The 16,017-nt window shown below is 53.9% G+C and overlaps 1 protein-coding gene across 3 annotated transcripts in view; it reads right to left on the bottom strand.

The window, feature by feature from the left end:
* Window positions 1-16,017, bottom strand: part of LOC124308109 (nucleolysin TIAR) — a 295,980-nt gene that overhangs the window by 262,763 nt on the left and 17,200 nt on the right. Inside the window, exons 1-2 of one of the 3 annotated variants that reach the window (XM_046770480.1) lie at window positions 8,746-10,322; window positions 8,337-8,661 (exon numbers count right to left, since the gene is read on the bottom strand). The exons of 1 other annotated variant lie outside the window; for it this stretch is intronic. In XM_046770480.1, the coding sequence (XP_046626436.1) occupies window positions 8,337-8,603 (267 nt within the window). In that variant the 5' untranslated portion in view covers window positions 8,604-8,661; window positions 8,746-10,322. Of the gene's footprint in view, window positions 1-8,336; window positions 8,662-8,745; window positions 10,323-16,017 lie in introns of those variants that run through there. One more of the 3 variants, XM_046770479.1, reaches the window with a different exon arrangement.

The raw sequence follows: 16,017 nt of genomic DNA on the forward strand, positions 1-16,017 counted from the left end.
ACCTCCCCTCCTCCACTTCTCCTTTCCGTTCCAACCCCTCGCAGCTTTTTTTATCGGATTGTCGCGCACCTTTTCACGCGATTATTCCGTTGCCGCGTCTCTCCTTCGGCGAAGCGCTGAGCGCGTTTCACGGCCTGCCGGGAGACGGAGTTTCCGAGCAGAATCGCGCAAAAATTGATTCGTTTAACCCGCTCATTGTCGAGGCCACGGTTCTGACAACCCATGGGGGCCGAGAACATCCCTCCGGAGAGGGTGGGCCGGCTATTCTAAGGGCTCCAGATTACAACCCATTGTTCTCGCCGCGCCCTTTGTCTCAAGCTCTGCGGCCCGGCGTCGCGCGGCTCGCCCGTTCCCCGAAAACCGGTCGGCCCACCACGGATGAAGACTCTTTGTGTTTTTAATTCGTAATTTCGTTACACCCGCTGCGCTGCATCACCCTCGACGTCAGAGTTGAGCGTGGAGCTATCCGCAGACGCGTGTGTCCGTAGGTCCCAATTCGACGGGAAGAAGTTGGCCGGACGTGACGTTTCGACGACGCTTTGTCTTTCGGGAGGCGACGCGCGACGCGGAACGGATCAAATAATTGAATACTTCCGACCGGAACGTTTCGAAATGAGATCGACGCCGGCTGTTGGGGGGTCGCGTTAACAAATTTACCGCCGCCCAGGGGGCGGGGTGCGACGAAACGAAAATCCGCGTGGCGTTTCGAGGGGCTGACATCCCTCGGCACCGCGCCTCGCCGTTACGGCTTCATCGCCTCGGAACCTCTCGGAGCCTTGGCAGTGCCACCAACCCAGCTTAAATTCATAACGGCCATGGAATGTGGTGCGAATTTGGTATGTGCTGAACCTAATTCGCGTCCGCTTTAAAGGGATTACGGGAGGTGAGGTGCGGCAAGAACGTGACGCTGCCGGGTGCACCGGCGGCGACTCCAGATGTAACTACACTCCGTTTCGCACCCACACCCCTGTCCCGAGAAACAACCTGCAGCTGACGCTCCGGTATTTCTGTACACCGGCATCATCCCCCCTGCCAAGTACCTCGAGTCCAGCTTCCGGTTGTGGGGGCGGGAGGGCGAGCAGGGGCGAGGAACTAATGTGGCTACCGCTAATAGCGCGTCTTTAGTCCTGCTCGTAATTACTACTCCGAATCCGGCTAGCTGCTTTGGCGGCTTGAGAAATTTTCACACGGGGATGACCGCGAGACGGATGGGAAATTTTCCATAGAACGTTGCCCCGGATAAAGCCTGTTTCAAACTCGAAAATTCGCTGATGTACACCTCGCCACCAAAGTCTGCTTAACAATGCCGGGGCGTTGGATTTAATTAGTGGGACAAATTGCTCCGCGAGTGACTTTGAGCTCGATTCGACTAATGGTATCAATTTCCCATGAGCATATTCGAAACGCTATGTACCGACTTCGCCGTCTCGTTGTTTCGGGCAGATCTGAACGGCAAGTAATTACTCGCAGTAACTGTGGTAACGTATCGTCATAGGTAGGGGGAGTAAAACTTGCGAAGTGAAAATCGGTTCAAAGCGTCTTGAATAATTCTCCATGCCATCGAGTGAAAACGACTTGTGAAGTGTGCCGGGACAAGTTCGACACTCCATCAAACTCAGGGTGGCATCGAGTACATGACAAGGAGCTTCGGAGGGAGGAAGTGGCACGGTTACAGTCGCGTATAATATTCGCGCCTCACTTGCCGTTTTGGGGACGTCTATTAATTAGACGTAGTTCACCACCGTCAAAGTCGAAGCTCCTCGTCGGCTGACGGTTACTAGGATACGGTGTCCCCGTCCCCGTTTCCATCCCCATTGCCGTCTCCGCTTCGCTCGTTCGGAGGCACCGCAACTCTCGCTGATGTATGATATAATGCTGGTTCCAAGGGAGAATATGGACCGAGTTGAGCCGGCTGGAAACCTGGTGTAAGGGTTTGTGCGGGGGTGTAGCGTTGCAGTGAGCTCATTAATTTACCAGCGAAGCACCAAAGGGTGGCTTAACAAGGCGTAAGGCGGCTCAATTTTATTAGGTGACAGCGAAGACGCCCGTTTCTCGCCAACGCTCGCCGGATATTGGCCTACGCCGACGATCGCCGCAACGGCATCGCGAAACAAACAGCGAAGAGCCAAGAAAGAGCAATTAACACACCGGGGTGCGCCGGACGAAAACATAACGAGCCGGGCCGGACGGTGGCAGCGGTGGGATTTTGCCAAAGCACAACAAATCCTCGAATTTCATTGATACAGCTGTTGATTCCACCGGCTAATTAATCTGGCTACATGGTTAATATTTGCCCATGGACCAGGCTTGGGGTGCGCCACTGGGGGATGAACGACCGAGGGGCTTCACGCTCCTCGTGTCGGGGTCCGACTCCAGATCAGGGTTCGGGTCGGGGTGGAACAACAAGATTTCCATATTTAGCGCCGCTTACGAGCTCGCTAAGCTGCAGCTGGCCGCGTTTCGGTGCCTCTCCTCTCCCCTCTCTCCTCACTCCCTCGGCAAAACCCTTCCCGCGCGTCCGGCCTTCGCTTTTCTACGCGATTTGATTTCCGGTCCGCTATCTCGCCGGCGTCATCGATAAGCTGAATATCACTTCTTTTGCTATGCATTCTTTTTTCACTCTCTATTCGGCTCGAAATTCTATTCCGTAACACCCGGAGAAGCCGATCGGAAAACTCTGCTGTGCGCGTCTCGCCTGTGGTTGAAAAGCGCAATAAGCTGCGATCCCCATTGTACCTGTGTCCGTCAGAGCCGCAGCACCGACAATTAAGCCGCGTCCATTTTCAATTTTCCGTTAATACAGGAGGGCCACGTCACGGTGGCTCGACGGGCGGTCACCCGGTGTGGTGTCCAATCATTGATTCGTTTATCGCGCCTTTCATCATCATCCGCGATGTTATTGTTATTCCAACGATTTCAACGTCCTTTTTCTCATCTAGATTTTAATTTCGATACTTTTTGTTTTCCCTCTCCGTCGTTTTTCTTTTTTTTCGTCTATACATTTCGCTCGTCGGGATCCAGCCTCCCAGCGTCATTGTACCGCGATGTCACACCGCAAATCCGATTCACTCGCGAAATCACGAAAAACAAGTTAACATTGGCCGAGCCGCGGCGCCCGGCAGCAGCAGGCGCCAAAGCCGCTCCCCTCGTAATTCCTCCCCCCTTCGCCGAGGGTGTTTTCCACTGCCAACGTACACGGGTTTCGTGCTGACTCTGGCGGTGACCAGAAAAACGGAAATAAGCTCGACATATTTATTTCCACGCATAAATATACACTCGTATTATATGTATACATACATAGGTATGTGAATTCACCTTTTACCACCCTAAGCGCCAAGGGGTGTCTGAAAGATTACCGGGAACAGCTTTTCCGTTCATCCCGAACTTTCTCGCACCTATGACAACATCACCGGTAGTTTGTTAGTTTTTGTTTTCTTTTTTCTTGGTAGGTAAACCATGCGGTAAGAAAATTTGCGGAATGAAGTGGTTGCGATGTTTATTCGTCCACGGAAGCAGCAGCTGATTCTGAGTGTCGAGTCGGGGACGAAATTCCTCGTTTGAACTTTAAAATCGTTCATGTGCGACAGGAACACGACTGCAGTTCTTGGCCCTCCGCTGTAAGGGCTCACGATTAAAAAAGCGCGAGAGACCGCGTCCGCCAGTAAGGGCGGTGTGCAGGGCTGTTCAGGGCGAAAGCACGAAGGGGCCTGAAGAGGAGGGAAGGAGATGACGCGCCCGGGTCTTTGTGTGCCGGGGTTCGGTGCGACGGACCGAGCCGTGATCAAAGCGGCACCCGCAGTTTCCTGAAAATATCGAGTTTGAATAGCCGGCCTTCGTTCCGCCTCGGCAAATTTTTCATTTACGAGAGACGATAATTATCAACCGGCATTCAATTATCGCTACCTTTCGATCATCCCCCCCTCCCCGGCATACCACCCCTCTGACCGCGGTGAAAACGTGTCACAACATCGTGTTGATAAAAACCGTCAACGTTTATGCTTTTCAATCTACCCGCCAAATCACAACCGCCACCCGGGTCGGTGATACGATCGTGATTCTGGGGAGCGCGGAGGAGGGAATGCTCACTTACGGTGAAATCGGCAAACCCGACACGGTCACACTCCGCAGCCTTTGACCACAATAATTCTGGCATCGCGGGTGACGTCCACTTTAAGCAAAACACGGTACGCCCCCGCCTCTTGTAACGAGCGTATCCTACGCGCGGGGTGAAGGGTGAAACGAGGGTGGCGGCTCTGGGGGCCGTGCGAATACCGTCGCACCCAGCCGCCGTTCTCTCCTCTCCATGAACGTTCCCCGGTATCGCGTTACCTGCGGGATTAAAAACCTCGGCAAGAAATACTGCCACTGCAACGGTTCTCATTTGCAACCACTCCGCGAGACGAGGCTGGCGAGGGAGGCGAGGAGTAAGGCTGGGGTTGGAGTTATTCCGGATGCTGGACGCGCGACGCAGAGACGCAACGGGGTAAACGTTCCAGCTGCGACCTTCGCTCAGCTCTGCATGCGACGACGGACGTGGTGCAAGGGTGTAAACCGGCACCTTCCTACGCGACACCAGCGAATTTGCACTGGGATTGAAACGCGTGCGTGTGCGTGCAATGTGGACGGGGTTCAGGCGCGTGCTCGGGAAATCGATAGGTTAATTAATATCGGTCAAACCGTCGGGACGGCCGCAGGGCGTGCCTCGTAAATACCGCGAGGGAGTTTTCTTCCAGAGCAAGCTGCGGACAAGAGTATCCAGGACACGCGGACGGCCCGGGCATCGCAATTAATTTTTTCCCCGAGCGCGTCGACCGCATCCATCCGCGTCCCCGTTCCTCCTGCAGGCACTGCCGTTCCCATCCCGCAAGCCCAGCCTTCATCCCATACCACCACGTGGCGCAGTTTGCGATGTGCCCTCCCGGATTTGCATCCGGGATCCGCGATTTGCATTTCAATTCCCCGAGTCTTCGAGCCGCGGACGGTAGTCGACAGCCAACACCAGTCGCCTAGCCGCGACCGCGCCGTATAGTATACCTACTATACCTACGCGATGCGGTGTACGGGGTACACTCACGGTCTAGGGATGAAAGGGGGTGCTTGTTGCTAAATAACGGGAAACTTCTCACCGCACCCCCGAATCCCCGTCTCGTCGGCTCGTTTACGAAAGAGTGCAGGCCACGGGGCGATCGGATGCAAAATTGAAAAAATTAGGGCCGGGGATAGACGCGATTCGGGCGATAACACGAGCGAAAACATCTGGCCACCGCGACCCCGTCGCGTTGGTCCCGCTACTGGTATAGCAGCTCCTAGCTTGAGCCCCGATCGATACTTTGTAATTATATTATGCAGAATGTCAGTCGGCGTGTTCGCCGAGCGCTTATACATTGGGGTGACTCCTTCGCTCTTCTTTTTCCTCTCCTCGTCCCCAGAGCTCTTTCCCACCCCTCAAAACGCTCGTTCTCCGTCACCCCCGCCGTCCCCCCAAAGCGACAGTCGTCTAGTCGTTCGTCATGCGGAGTGTAGCTCGAGCTCCCAGAACCGGGACGAGATATGCGTAGGTAAATACGAGGGTGGATGGACGGAGGCGGCTGTCGCAACGCGGATGCACCCGCGAATCTCGATTCGCGTCGTTACCGCACGGCGGGACGGCGGCGAGCGAACGGTAATTAAAAGGGAATACGTGACGCGCGTTATCCGGCCGCAACGTGGAATCAGTGTGTGCGTTCGTTTTATTCGCAGGATCTCGCCGGGATGCATGTACGCACGAGGGGTGTCGTTAAATTTTACAAATGAGCGTTTTCAGCCACACGAACGGGCCCCGAACCAACCCCCGCCCCCCTGCCTCCTCACTACCACCGTCCCTTACAAACGTTGCACGGTACGAGCGTGAAATAAAAATACCGAAATACCAACCTCGGCCCGACCGCCGGCGTACGAACAACCCCGGGTCATACGCCGGGGGTAACAAATGTCCGACATTTACATTTAGCACCGGTGGAACGGGCGGGGGGTGGACTCTCACCTTCACCCCTGACCACCGGCAGAGACACGCACGACCCCTGCCGTGCACCTTCCTTCTTATTTACGCTAATCCTCGGAGAGTTTTGAAAACCCTCTCAGGTTCGCCCCGCGCCTCGCAAAACCGCTGCTTAAAGTCCCCGCTGGGAGCGAGGAGCTTAAGCGGAATATTTCCGCCCCCGTTCTACGGGGTGGAAAGATGGCGCTGACGGTGAGATAGGTGATATAGAGACGGGGCGCGGGGGGTTGGGATACTGAGACTCGCGTAACTTTATTAATTAAAGGCTGTTAGTCGCTGTTGCTCGATACAACGTCGCCTCGGCTTCTTTCTCTCCCTCTCTTTCTCTCTATCTACATCCCTGTCTCGCCTTCTGTCGCGGAACTATCGCTGAAGCGAAACGCAAAGGCTAATACTTTCTCGGTGCAGTGCAGCTGCAGGTACAACGCAGTTCGTAGCGTTCGGTGAGTTGAGTCAAGTCCACGTATATTCGCGATAACGTTAAAAAATTCGTACCCATCAAATCCTCTTCTGTGTCTATTTAAAAGCGAAGAAAATTGAGGAAAATAACGCTAATAAAAAACCAGAAAACGAAAATAACGAGAACGAAAAAGCGCAAGGAAGGACGATCAGCGGTGCGGAATATATGCAAAAGCCTCGTTTCGCACAATATTAACGGTTCTCAGACACAGCCGGTCACACATGCCGTACATCCATGTATAATCGAAAGCGGTTAAGAGTGAAATTCAGATGGTTCCAGACTCCAGGTAATTAAAAAACTACCTTCGTACACTCTACCCAGGTACTCTTCGCGTGTGCCGTGAGCTCGCTAACGAAAACGTATATTAATGGGGTAAAAATACATCGAGTAAAGAACCCGGTTGACGGACGACGACCGCGAGCAGGTGTAGGACGAGTGTTGGGTGGGAGATGGAGGGGTCGGTGGAAGTCGGAGGCTGTGAAGGTATCAAGGGAAAGCATCCCGGACGGCGGGGGGGTCGGAGGGACGAGTCGGGGTCCGCGGAGGGAGGATCAAAGCGCTGGAGATGATTTCATTACGACACACCACTCGTCTGCTCCGTTGAAATATCAAAAGAGTGCACCCGCTACACCGCCAGTACTACCCCCCGGCATCACCGGCACGCCAACGCGCCCCTGGCACACCCACGTTTCACTTGGACCCACACGAGCGCAGGGAGTACCGCCGGTACAACCAGCCAGCGGGATCTCTTCTCGCTCTCACATATCTCCGCACAATACCTTTCGCCTTCCCAACCAACCAACCAACCAACCAACCAAGCCCTACACCCTCGGAGGGAAGAATATTAGCTCAAGCTGCCGTCTATTGTCGGAATAAGCTCGAGATGTATTCATGATAAGGATATTTTTTACATCACGCGAGTCTTCAGGTTCTGGAGGAAGAGAGAGCGAAAAGGGATGTACAAGGTCTGACAGCATCGAATACACTCGGCTTGATCGATATTCAAATTTTCAGAAAGAGACAACGACGAACATCTGGATCCTCGCTTGATGTTGCGTCAGATGTTAAAACAGCCGAAGGTTGATTTTCCCTTGCATTTCGAGACGTGACGTCACAGCGAACGAACGACGTTTCGGTGGCTTTTTCATTCATCATAAGCCGACGAGGCGCTGTTTAAACCAGACCTTGTTGTGTAACTCTGCGGAACAACGGTGAGGGGGAATTTCTTGTAGCGCGTGTGTGTATAAATTTTGAGAACGTTGAGGGTGAACGGAGTGATTCGCGAGACGGAAAAAGCTCCTTGTGTACTTCATATTATTGTGTCGTTTACCGTAACCGTCTCACTCGCCCAGGTTTGAGCTGATACGCGACAAGCCGCATGTAGGTGTGCGGGAGGGCGGTACGTGTGTGCGATTCTGAACCAGGACCCTCGTCCTGGAAACGGTGCGCGTACCCGGCGAGTATGGTTTAAGAGCAAGCACGGCGTGGGTTGGTATCCGAGGATCGAGACACACTGAACAAACAACGTGTCACGCACTCTTTGTCCACACGACTGCCAAAGTTTGAAAATTGAACTACACGTCCTCTGGCAGCGTCGCCACGGCTGCTCGACTCTGTCTCCTCCATGGTCGAAACATCGGGCGTAAAGTTATTGCCCGCTAAAGAAAATTGACTTGAACCAGCGCCAGGAGTTTTATTATACCTGGAAGAGAGAAGATGGGGAATCGCTATCCGCCGCCGAAGGACCCAGAATGCCGTTGCCGCTGACCATCGGCAGGGTGCAAACGACTTCCGCATCTCCGATACGACAAGGTCCAACTTGGCACGTGTTAAGTTTACCTTGTTTGGTGTTGCGGCCTGCTGCTGCGGGGAACAGCTCGTGCTGTGAATCGGCTGCTGAACGGATCCCTGGGGTATGACCTGGTTGATGTGGTTCAGGTGGTTAAGGTTGAGGTGGTTCAGCTGACTCTGCTGCTGCCCGGCCTGGTTGGACCCGAGCTGCTGCTGGTGCTGCTGTACCTGGTGGCTCGTCTGGTGGGAATTCTGGTGCGAGGTCTGGTGCGAGGCGGTGGGAAAGGTGGGTACCGTGAACGGAACGAACAGCATCGGGCTGCCGAGGATGTGCGCACCACCTCCACCCACTGCGCCCGTATCCTCCCTACACCTGGCGGCCGGAAACAGACGAAAAATTGAAATGCAACGGCTTGGGCACGCGGTGCAGCCTGGCGCCACCGGGACCGGAACCTACCTGCACTCCTGCCCCAGTCCCTGGTGCTGGGGGTGGACGTAGGGGGCGGCTCGGACGGAGGTGGTGGACGCCACCCTCGCTACCCGCAGCGACAGGCCGCCCCGTTGACTCGTGAGCTGGACCGGGGGCGGCGGTGGCGGGGGCGGAGGCGGGGGGTTGTTATGTCCGCAGCAGCAGGCTCGGCAGCCGGGTTGCTGCCCGGTCTGGATCGCCTGGATCGCTCTGAGATGCGACGATGTGGGGCCCCTGGGCCCCGTGGACGAGCAGGGGTACACCCCAACCAGGCAGCCCACCACTGCAGGCCCGGGGCCCGGTGCACTCGGAGCCAAGGCGGTGGTCGCCTGCAGTGACGAGGCCACCCCAAATCGAGTTCCCCTTGCCGCGGGACCACCACCTCCGCCCCCCTCCTCTGGCTCCCGGCTTTCTTCTTTTCTCTTCTGGCCTCGCGGAACCCTCGGTCCTTCCGCCCGCGTCACGGTCGTATTTCCTCTTCACCTGTTACCGCGGACTCTCTCGCAACCCTGCCGAGGACCGCGCGCGAAGTCGAGGATGCCTCGAAAGCCGGTAACACGTGCTCAGGAACAACCGGAGAAGCTTCTTGTCCGATTGATTTCCAAGGTTATAGCCGTTCAAGGTTTCGTGCAGAGTCAGGGACCGGTTTCAACAAGTACGCCGAAGGACTGTGACACTCAAAATCCTCTTTTGCGTCTGTTTCGGTATGACTTTCGACTTTCGATAGCAGCGATCGACGATCGATCAATTCAAATCCCTAAAGAACTTATTCACAGATTCTCGCTCCCGCTGATGCGGCGGACGAGCCGGCACGAAGCAGATGGCTGATACGTGGCTTTTCCGAATGTTCAACGATCAGTCGTCGTGACTCAGAGAAATCCTGATCCGAGTCATCGATCGCGTTGGCGAATCGTAGAGCGTAACAAACTTGATGATACTGGTACAACTGGTAACTTTAAAACTGGTCAACTCTCCACTCGCGTCGAACTAACCGGCGGTTCGGGACTCGCGACGAGACCTCGGAGAGTGTCTTGAGGCCGTTGAGGACGCGATCGGAAGAGTCATTACTGGTGTATAAAAGTACGAAAATCAGGTCGCGTGTCCTCTTCGCGGTATCTCGAGGGCCGGTGGCCACGTGCGGCGACGATTCTCGACACCACGGGTACGTAGAAAAGTAACCGAAACCAGCGAGCGAGCGAACGAACGAACGATCAGCGGGTGTTTTGCGCCGTCTGATAACACGGCCGCGACGACTGGCTTGGGAACAACGGAAACGACGGCGACGGCGACTCACTCGTGTCTTTTCTCTCCTCGAGAGCAAGAACAAAGAGAGAGGCTAACCGTGATGTCGGATGGTCGCTCGCCGACTGACTGGTACTTCCGCTCTGGCTGTTGTGCGATTCGGAGTGGGGGTTGCTTCGTGGGTTGTTGTGTGTAGGGGTTACAGGGGCGGCGCGGGGCTGCGCGGGTCGAGGGGTTCGTGCGCGCTTCAACGCTCGACGAGCGGGAAACCCAGGACGCTATTCTCGCGAGCCCGATCCTTTCACGTGGCCCTACGCACTCGCTACGCACAGTTCGCCCCTCGAAGAGCACTCTGCGTGTCGGCCGCTCCGCTCGAATTCCCGACAATCCGCGAATCACCGAACAATCGCGATTGGCCGATACGATCGCTTCCGGTATCGCCCGCGTCGCAACAACCTGAGGTGATCGCGGGGTGGCCGAAGGTGGGAAAACTCACGGTATCACTTCACTCTCACCTGGCGGACTCGGACAGCCGCGATTTCTTTCCGCGCGCGGCCGAGAACCACGACTGAGATAACCAGCTACGGAGCTCTACGTGTATCGAAATGTATCACGGAGTCGGAACGAGCGACGAGCCGAGAGTCGGTTGCTGGAGGGCGCGCCGAGCGGTGGCAGCGACGTCGACGTCGACGGCGACGGCGTCGGTTTTGTTCGTGAGAAGGGCTCCGCCGGCACGACGACGGCTAGGGGTTGTATCGGGCTGCGCTCGGTATCGCGGAGTGGGGGAAAACCTCGGGAAAATTCGCGGGAGAGAGAATCTTCTCTTTAATTACCTCTTCACGGCCGGTCTTCGCCCGCAGCCCCGCTCACCGAATTCCTTCCTGTCCACGTGAAAGTCGCGGATGAGACGCGACGCGGCGCGAGATCAACGCGGGGTCCTCTGATCCACGCGTGACTCGTTGTATCGCCGAGTACGACGTTCATTGATTCGCCAACTCGCCCCAGTCTGCGCCTCCCCGCCGTCTCCCCTTCAACCCCTCCGTTCAGGGGAAGGACTGCGTGTGTGCGTGTCACCGTCGACGTAGGCGTGCGGCTGCGACCTGCGGGGCGATTATAATACCGGGACGGACACAACGGGGGATGATTCGACGGAAGTTGATGAAAAAATTAACCACCGTTTTTCAACCTGCATACGAAACCTTTGCTCAGCTAATTCGCCGAAGGTTGACGCAGACCGCGAGTCGAACATTGGAACGCTAATGTATTCCGCGCGTTACATCTGCTCCGTGCCTCATTACCATTCGCCACCCGTTATGCTGCGGCCCGATGCCACCAAGGCTCATCCAGACCGTAAACGATCGACATCCCTAATTTCTGCACCCGACGAGCAATCTACCAAACTGTTTCTCAACTAGGAGACAACTCACTGCCGGAAGTTTTCTATGAATGCCAATGAATTTGCTGGTATTGTCGAACAACGTTTCAAATTGCTGCGAGTAGAAAATTAAAAATGCCGATACACTGTGCAAACATTTTGGCCGATCATCTGTTTTGGGATTGTTAACTAGAATGCCACTTTAGACTGAAAATTTGAAAGACTAACCATATTACGGTGACTGAATGAACCCCGATTCGTCGATCGTTTTCGTTAATCACTAAACGAAATATGTAGTTGCCTCAATTTATTCGCACGCGCGCAGCGATCCGCGTCACCCTCTGATCGGAATTAGCGCTGTCTACCTCAACACATCACGTTCGCATAAAGTTCATCAATTATAATGAACAATTTATACATGAAAAAGCCGTGTCACCGTTGCCTTGCAGGTCGGGTTAGGTTGGGTTAGATTACAGTCGCTCTTGTCAGACAACCTGCCTCCACTGAATAAATCCAGCACCCCTGTTTTACATCGTGCCTAACACTGGTCGAACTGGAAACAGTAAAACAATGGACACTGCCGTTTGAAAATTTTTCATTTTTCGATACACGTCAATCCTCCTCACCTTCCCCAATATTCGTTTCGAAGTCCTGAGTGTAGTACGAATTGACAAATGCTCGTTTCAAGAGAAGTTTCTCGAAAAGCCACTCGCCCGTTTTATACCGCGTGTTCACGTACGACTGTGGAAAGGATTGCGCCTGACGTATTTTCTCGAAAATAAAACCAGAGCTGAACAATCTGTCCGCGAGAACAAAGAGGAGGAAGTAAAAAACAAAAAAACGAAAAAGGTACGTCAGAGAAAATCCAATCCTACGCGATATTCGCACATTGGACCTTGGCAAACTTCCGGAAGGGCAACAAATTGCAAAAAGATCGAAAGGGGGGGGATCCAATCGCGCGATACGTCACGGCACGACTTACCTATCGGACTTTAAGCTGATCCGGGTCGCAGGGTAATCCGCGGGTGAAATAAGAGCTCTGTATCGAGGGGCGGCCGCCTCCGGCGACGGACGGACATTCGGCCCTCGACGAGCCTATTTCGATGGGGTGGATGACGCTCGAGTGGGTGTATTCATAATGAACCTATATGTATGCAAATGGCTGCATATCGTACGCGACACGTACGGCCGCCGGGGCGAGTGTGCGTCCCGGGTGCATCGGGCAGCCAAAATGCAACGATTACACGCATGCACGCGCCCGCTCCGCGTTGTTCCGAGGAGCAAACGACGCTCCGCCGACCGCTGGCTGCGCTGCGCTGCGCATTGTTACCACCTAGTATTTATACAGAGTTCTGCAGGGGCTTTGCTGTGCTCAAACGAACCGGACGCCTAGGGGACCCGATATCGCTCGATTCAACTACTCTGCTTTGACGAATTTGTCAAATTCCCTTCCGTACCGCGTCGTGAAAATCCACGAAATCCGAACATTTCGAAAAAAATTCAACCACGACTACAGGGAATTTTTCACACCTGTGATGAATTTTCCGACATAGTACGAAGGGAAGCAAACGCTTCACTGCTCAATCCTGCGACCTTCCGTCATTCCGGTTCTACACCAATCGTCTTGCTTGATAGAGTTAACGGTCTCGACTATTTCGAGGCCAGCCGTGGCCGAAGGGACGAAGAAAATGTGATGATTTGTGTTCGGTAGCCCGAAAAATTTTTATCCCGGTAAAATAGAGGGTATATGCGGTATACGTATAAATGCAAATCGTTAAACGTATTTCTCCCAGAGTTGGTTTACGATTGGCTAAAATCGTCCGTGGTCTAGGCAGTCGGCATAATTTATACCCGCTGAGGGCTGTTAATTTTCAAGGATTTGATACAGCGTACCCGCGAGATTTATCTCGAGTGCTATCGGGGTGAAAAATCATTTGATAAAGTTCCCGAGTACGGTAGGTATATATATATACAAATACGATACTTCCGCGACGGTATTTATAATAGCGAGGAAAATTATTACCGGCACTGATTTAGGTATAAGTGGCACGAGGGAGTCGAATAGAAATAATTTTTCATTCCAGGATTCGTCGTCTTCTCCACCGTTGTGGAAGTAAAAACGAATTGACTCGGATCATTGCCGGAGGCGTGGCATTAGAACTCGACCGATAAAAGAGCTTTGTGCAATTACGCAGTTGATAATAATCAGGGAAGATGGAAAGATGGTATCTCTCGTGCCTCACGCGTGTACACGACGAGCGTACGTGTGCGAGACGTGCATTATACATACATGTATAGGTAGGTACGCGTATAATGCTCACAGATACGAGATAGCGATAGGTGCGGCGGCAGATCGCATAAATTTCACCGATAAACGCGTTATTTATAGCGAGCATAAATTTCCTATGCTAATTCCCGATGATCAACGTAAAATTGTATTCTCATCCGGATCCGGGGGCGGATCGGCGAGCGGCGGCGGAAGGGGTCGAGAGGGGGGTGGGGAGGAGGAGGGTTGATATTCGGAGGCATTGCAGCGTCGAACGTGGGCGAAGACGCGGACGCGGATACGTGTCGGTCTTTTCGAAATTCGCACCACGCCCCGAGACCCGTAGAAACGGCGGGAAGATTAGCCGAAAGGAAAATTTTTTCCTAGTTTCAACGGTGAGCTTCGGCCCCCGGTTAAACTCGCGGAGGATTATCGCCGGTCCGGGTGCAAAACCGGGCCTCTGGCATCTCCTCGTCTACCGGTGCCCGCTCTTGGTCCACGTTTGACTTAATTTTCATTCAAGGCATTCCGCGCCGCGAGGAATTTCGAGCCATTAAACACCAGCTCGCTATCTTTCGACCGTGGGCGGGGGCGCCGAAGGAACTGGAAGCTTCGTGTACCGACGCCACCGCCGTCAAAGCGCCGTCCTGCACCGACTCCGCCCCCGCCCCTCACAATTATTCCGTATAATTATATTCGTTTCGCAACGACACCCCCGGGACTCGAAATTGAAATTGAGCCTCCCGCCCCGCGGGCTCTTCGTTCTTAGCCCCCCTCACCGCCGGGAGAAACGAGCCGCGAGGGCGGGGTGACCCGTCTCCTGTTTTTCTAGGCCTCTGCCAAATTATTCCCCCACCCCTCGAGTCCTTGGTGACGGTGGGCCGGAGGAGGGGGACCGCCTTGAAATCCTCTCGAGAAACCTCCGCGTCTTAATCTTTCCAGGAATTCCGCGTGAGACCTCAAGTATGTGCTTTCGGCTTCCCGGGATTTTGAGATGGAGCCTCTGACGAGGGCGCGGAAAATGTTCGTTTGCCTCGCCCTCATTTTCACCGGGCTTTCTCCGCTTATTAGACCTCTGCCGCCACGGCGCACTATTTTTATTGACTATTTCTTGAAAGGAGGATGCGCGTTATGGGTTGACGAGTCTCCGCCTGTTACAGAGATAAAAAATATCGCACAATATTGATAAAATCTTGTAGCCAGGCAGCGTTGAGAGGAGCAAACCCTGATATTCAATATTTGCGATCGATGCAGGATGTTGGATAGCGGAAGTATTTCATCATCGAATTTTCCGCCCGCGTAGCGAACTGCGATTTGTCAAGAAGTTATTTCATTCCTCTTTATCAATTACGGGAAAGGGGGGAAGAGGGTGGGGATGCCCTCCGTTTCCCCGCGGCGCAGTGTCTTGGAACGGTTTTTACCGCCCTCCGTCTCCCCCGGTGAAACCACCTCGTCCCATTATCCAGATATTAGCCATCGGGGACGCCGCGGAATTGCTACAACTTAAATAATTTATTTTAATGTGATCGCCGCCTAAGTGGCTAACTGTTACATTCGAGCGGATTTATTTTTAATTAGAAATCGTTGCCGCTCCCCCCGCCCCCCCCCCCCCCCCCCCCCCTTCTCCCAACACCAGCGAATCGCCCTTTGATGAAGACCCGCGACGCGAATTCACTCCGCAACCCTTTAGAGCTCTGCCAGAATCAAGCCATTCCCAATCTACCGACTAATACGCTCACTCTTACTCTCTCTCTCTCATTCGCTCTGCCCCGCATTTATTACGAACCTTCTCTCAATTGACGTTACTTAATTATCACGACTCCACGTTCCACCCTTCTCCATCCACTCGCAAAGAGAAACTCGAAATTCTAAATGTGGAAAGCGACGACCACCGATCATTGGAGGACTTCTTTGCAGACGTCGCGGAAGTACGTGTGAAAAAAGACTTGCGGGATAGAAATCCACTTTTTCATGGTGGATCCGCTTCAAGCGATGTCGTGTCAAAATGTATTCCCTCAAAGAGTCGGGAATTTCTTAGATCTTTTAAATCATCGGGAGACACTCGCATTGACAACACCTGCTTGGCACACGTGGCGCGGTTTGAACGTATTGGGTTAGAAGATTGTCGAGGGGCGGGAGGAGCGACGAAAGGAAGCTTAGGATGACTGTATTTGACGGGGCACATCTAGCGTCAAATTTATTTGCACGTACATATGTTTGAGATGCACTCAGCCGCGCGTCGCGAATAAAAATGTGACACGCGTCGCCGGCAGTTCTCTCCGTATAGCCAAACTGCCAGCCGTAAGGCTTTTCGTACACCCGTACGATCCTGCGGAGATGGTTACCCCTCACATTTTGGGGGAAAATAATATCACGT

The sequence above is a fragment of the Neodiprion virginianus genome, chromosome 6 (assembly GCF_021901495.1).
Source record: "Neodiprion virginianus isolate iyNeoVirg1 chromosome 6, iyNeoVirg1.1, whole genome shotgun sequence".
In the NCBI taxonomy this organism is placed as follows: domain Eukaryota; kingdom Metazoa; phylum Arthropoda; class Insecta; order Hymenoptera; family Diprionidae; genus Neodiprion; species Neodiprion virginianus.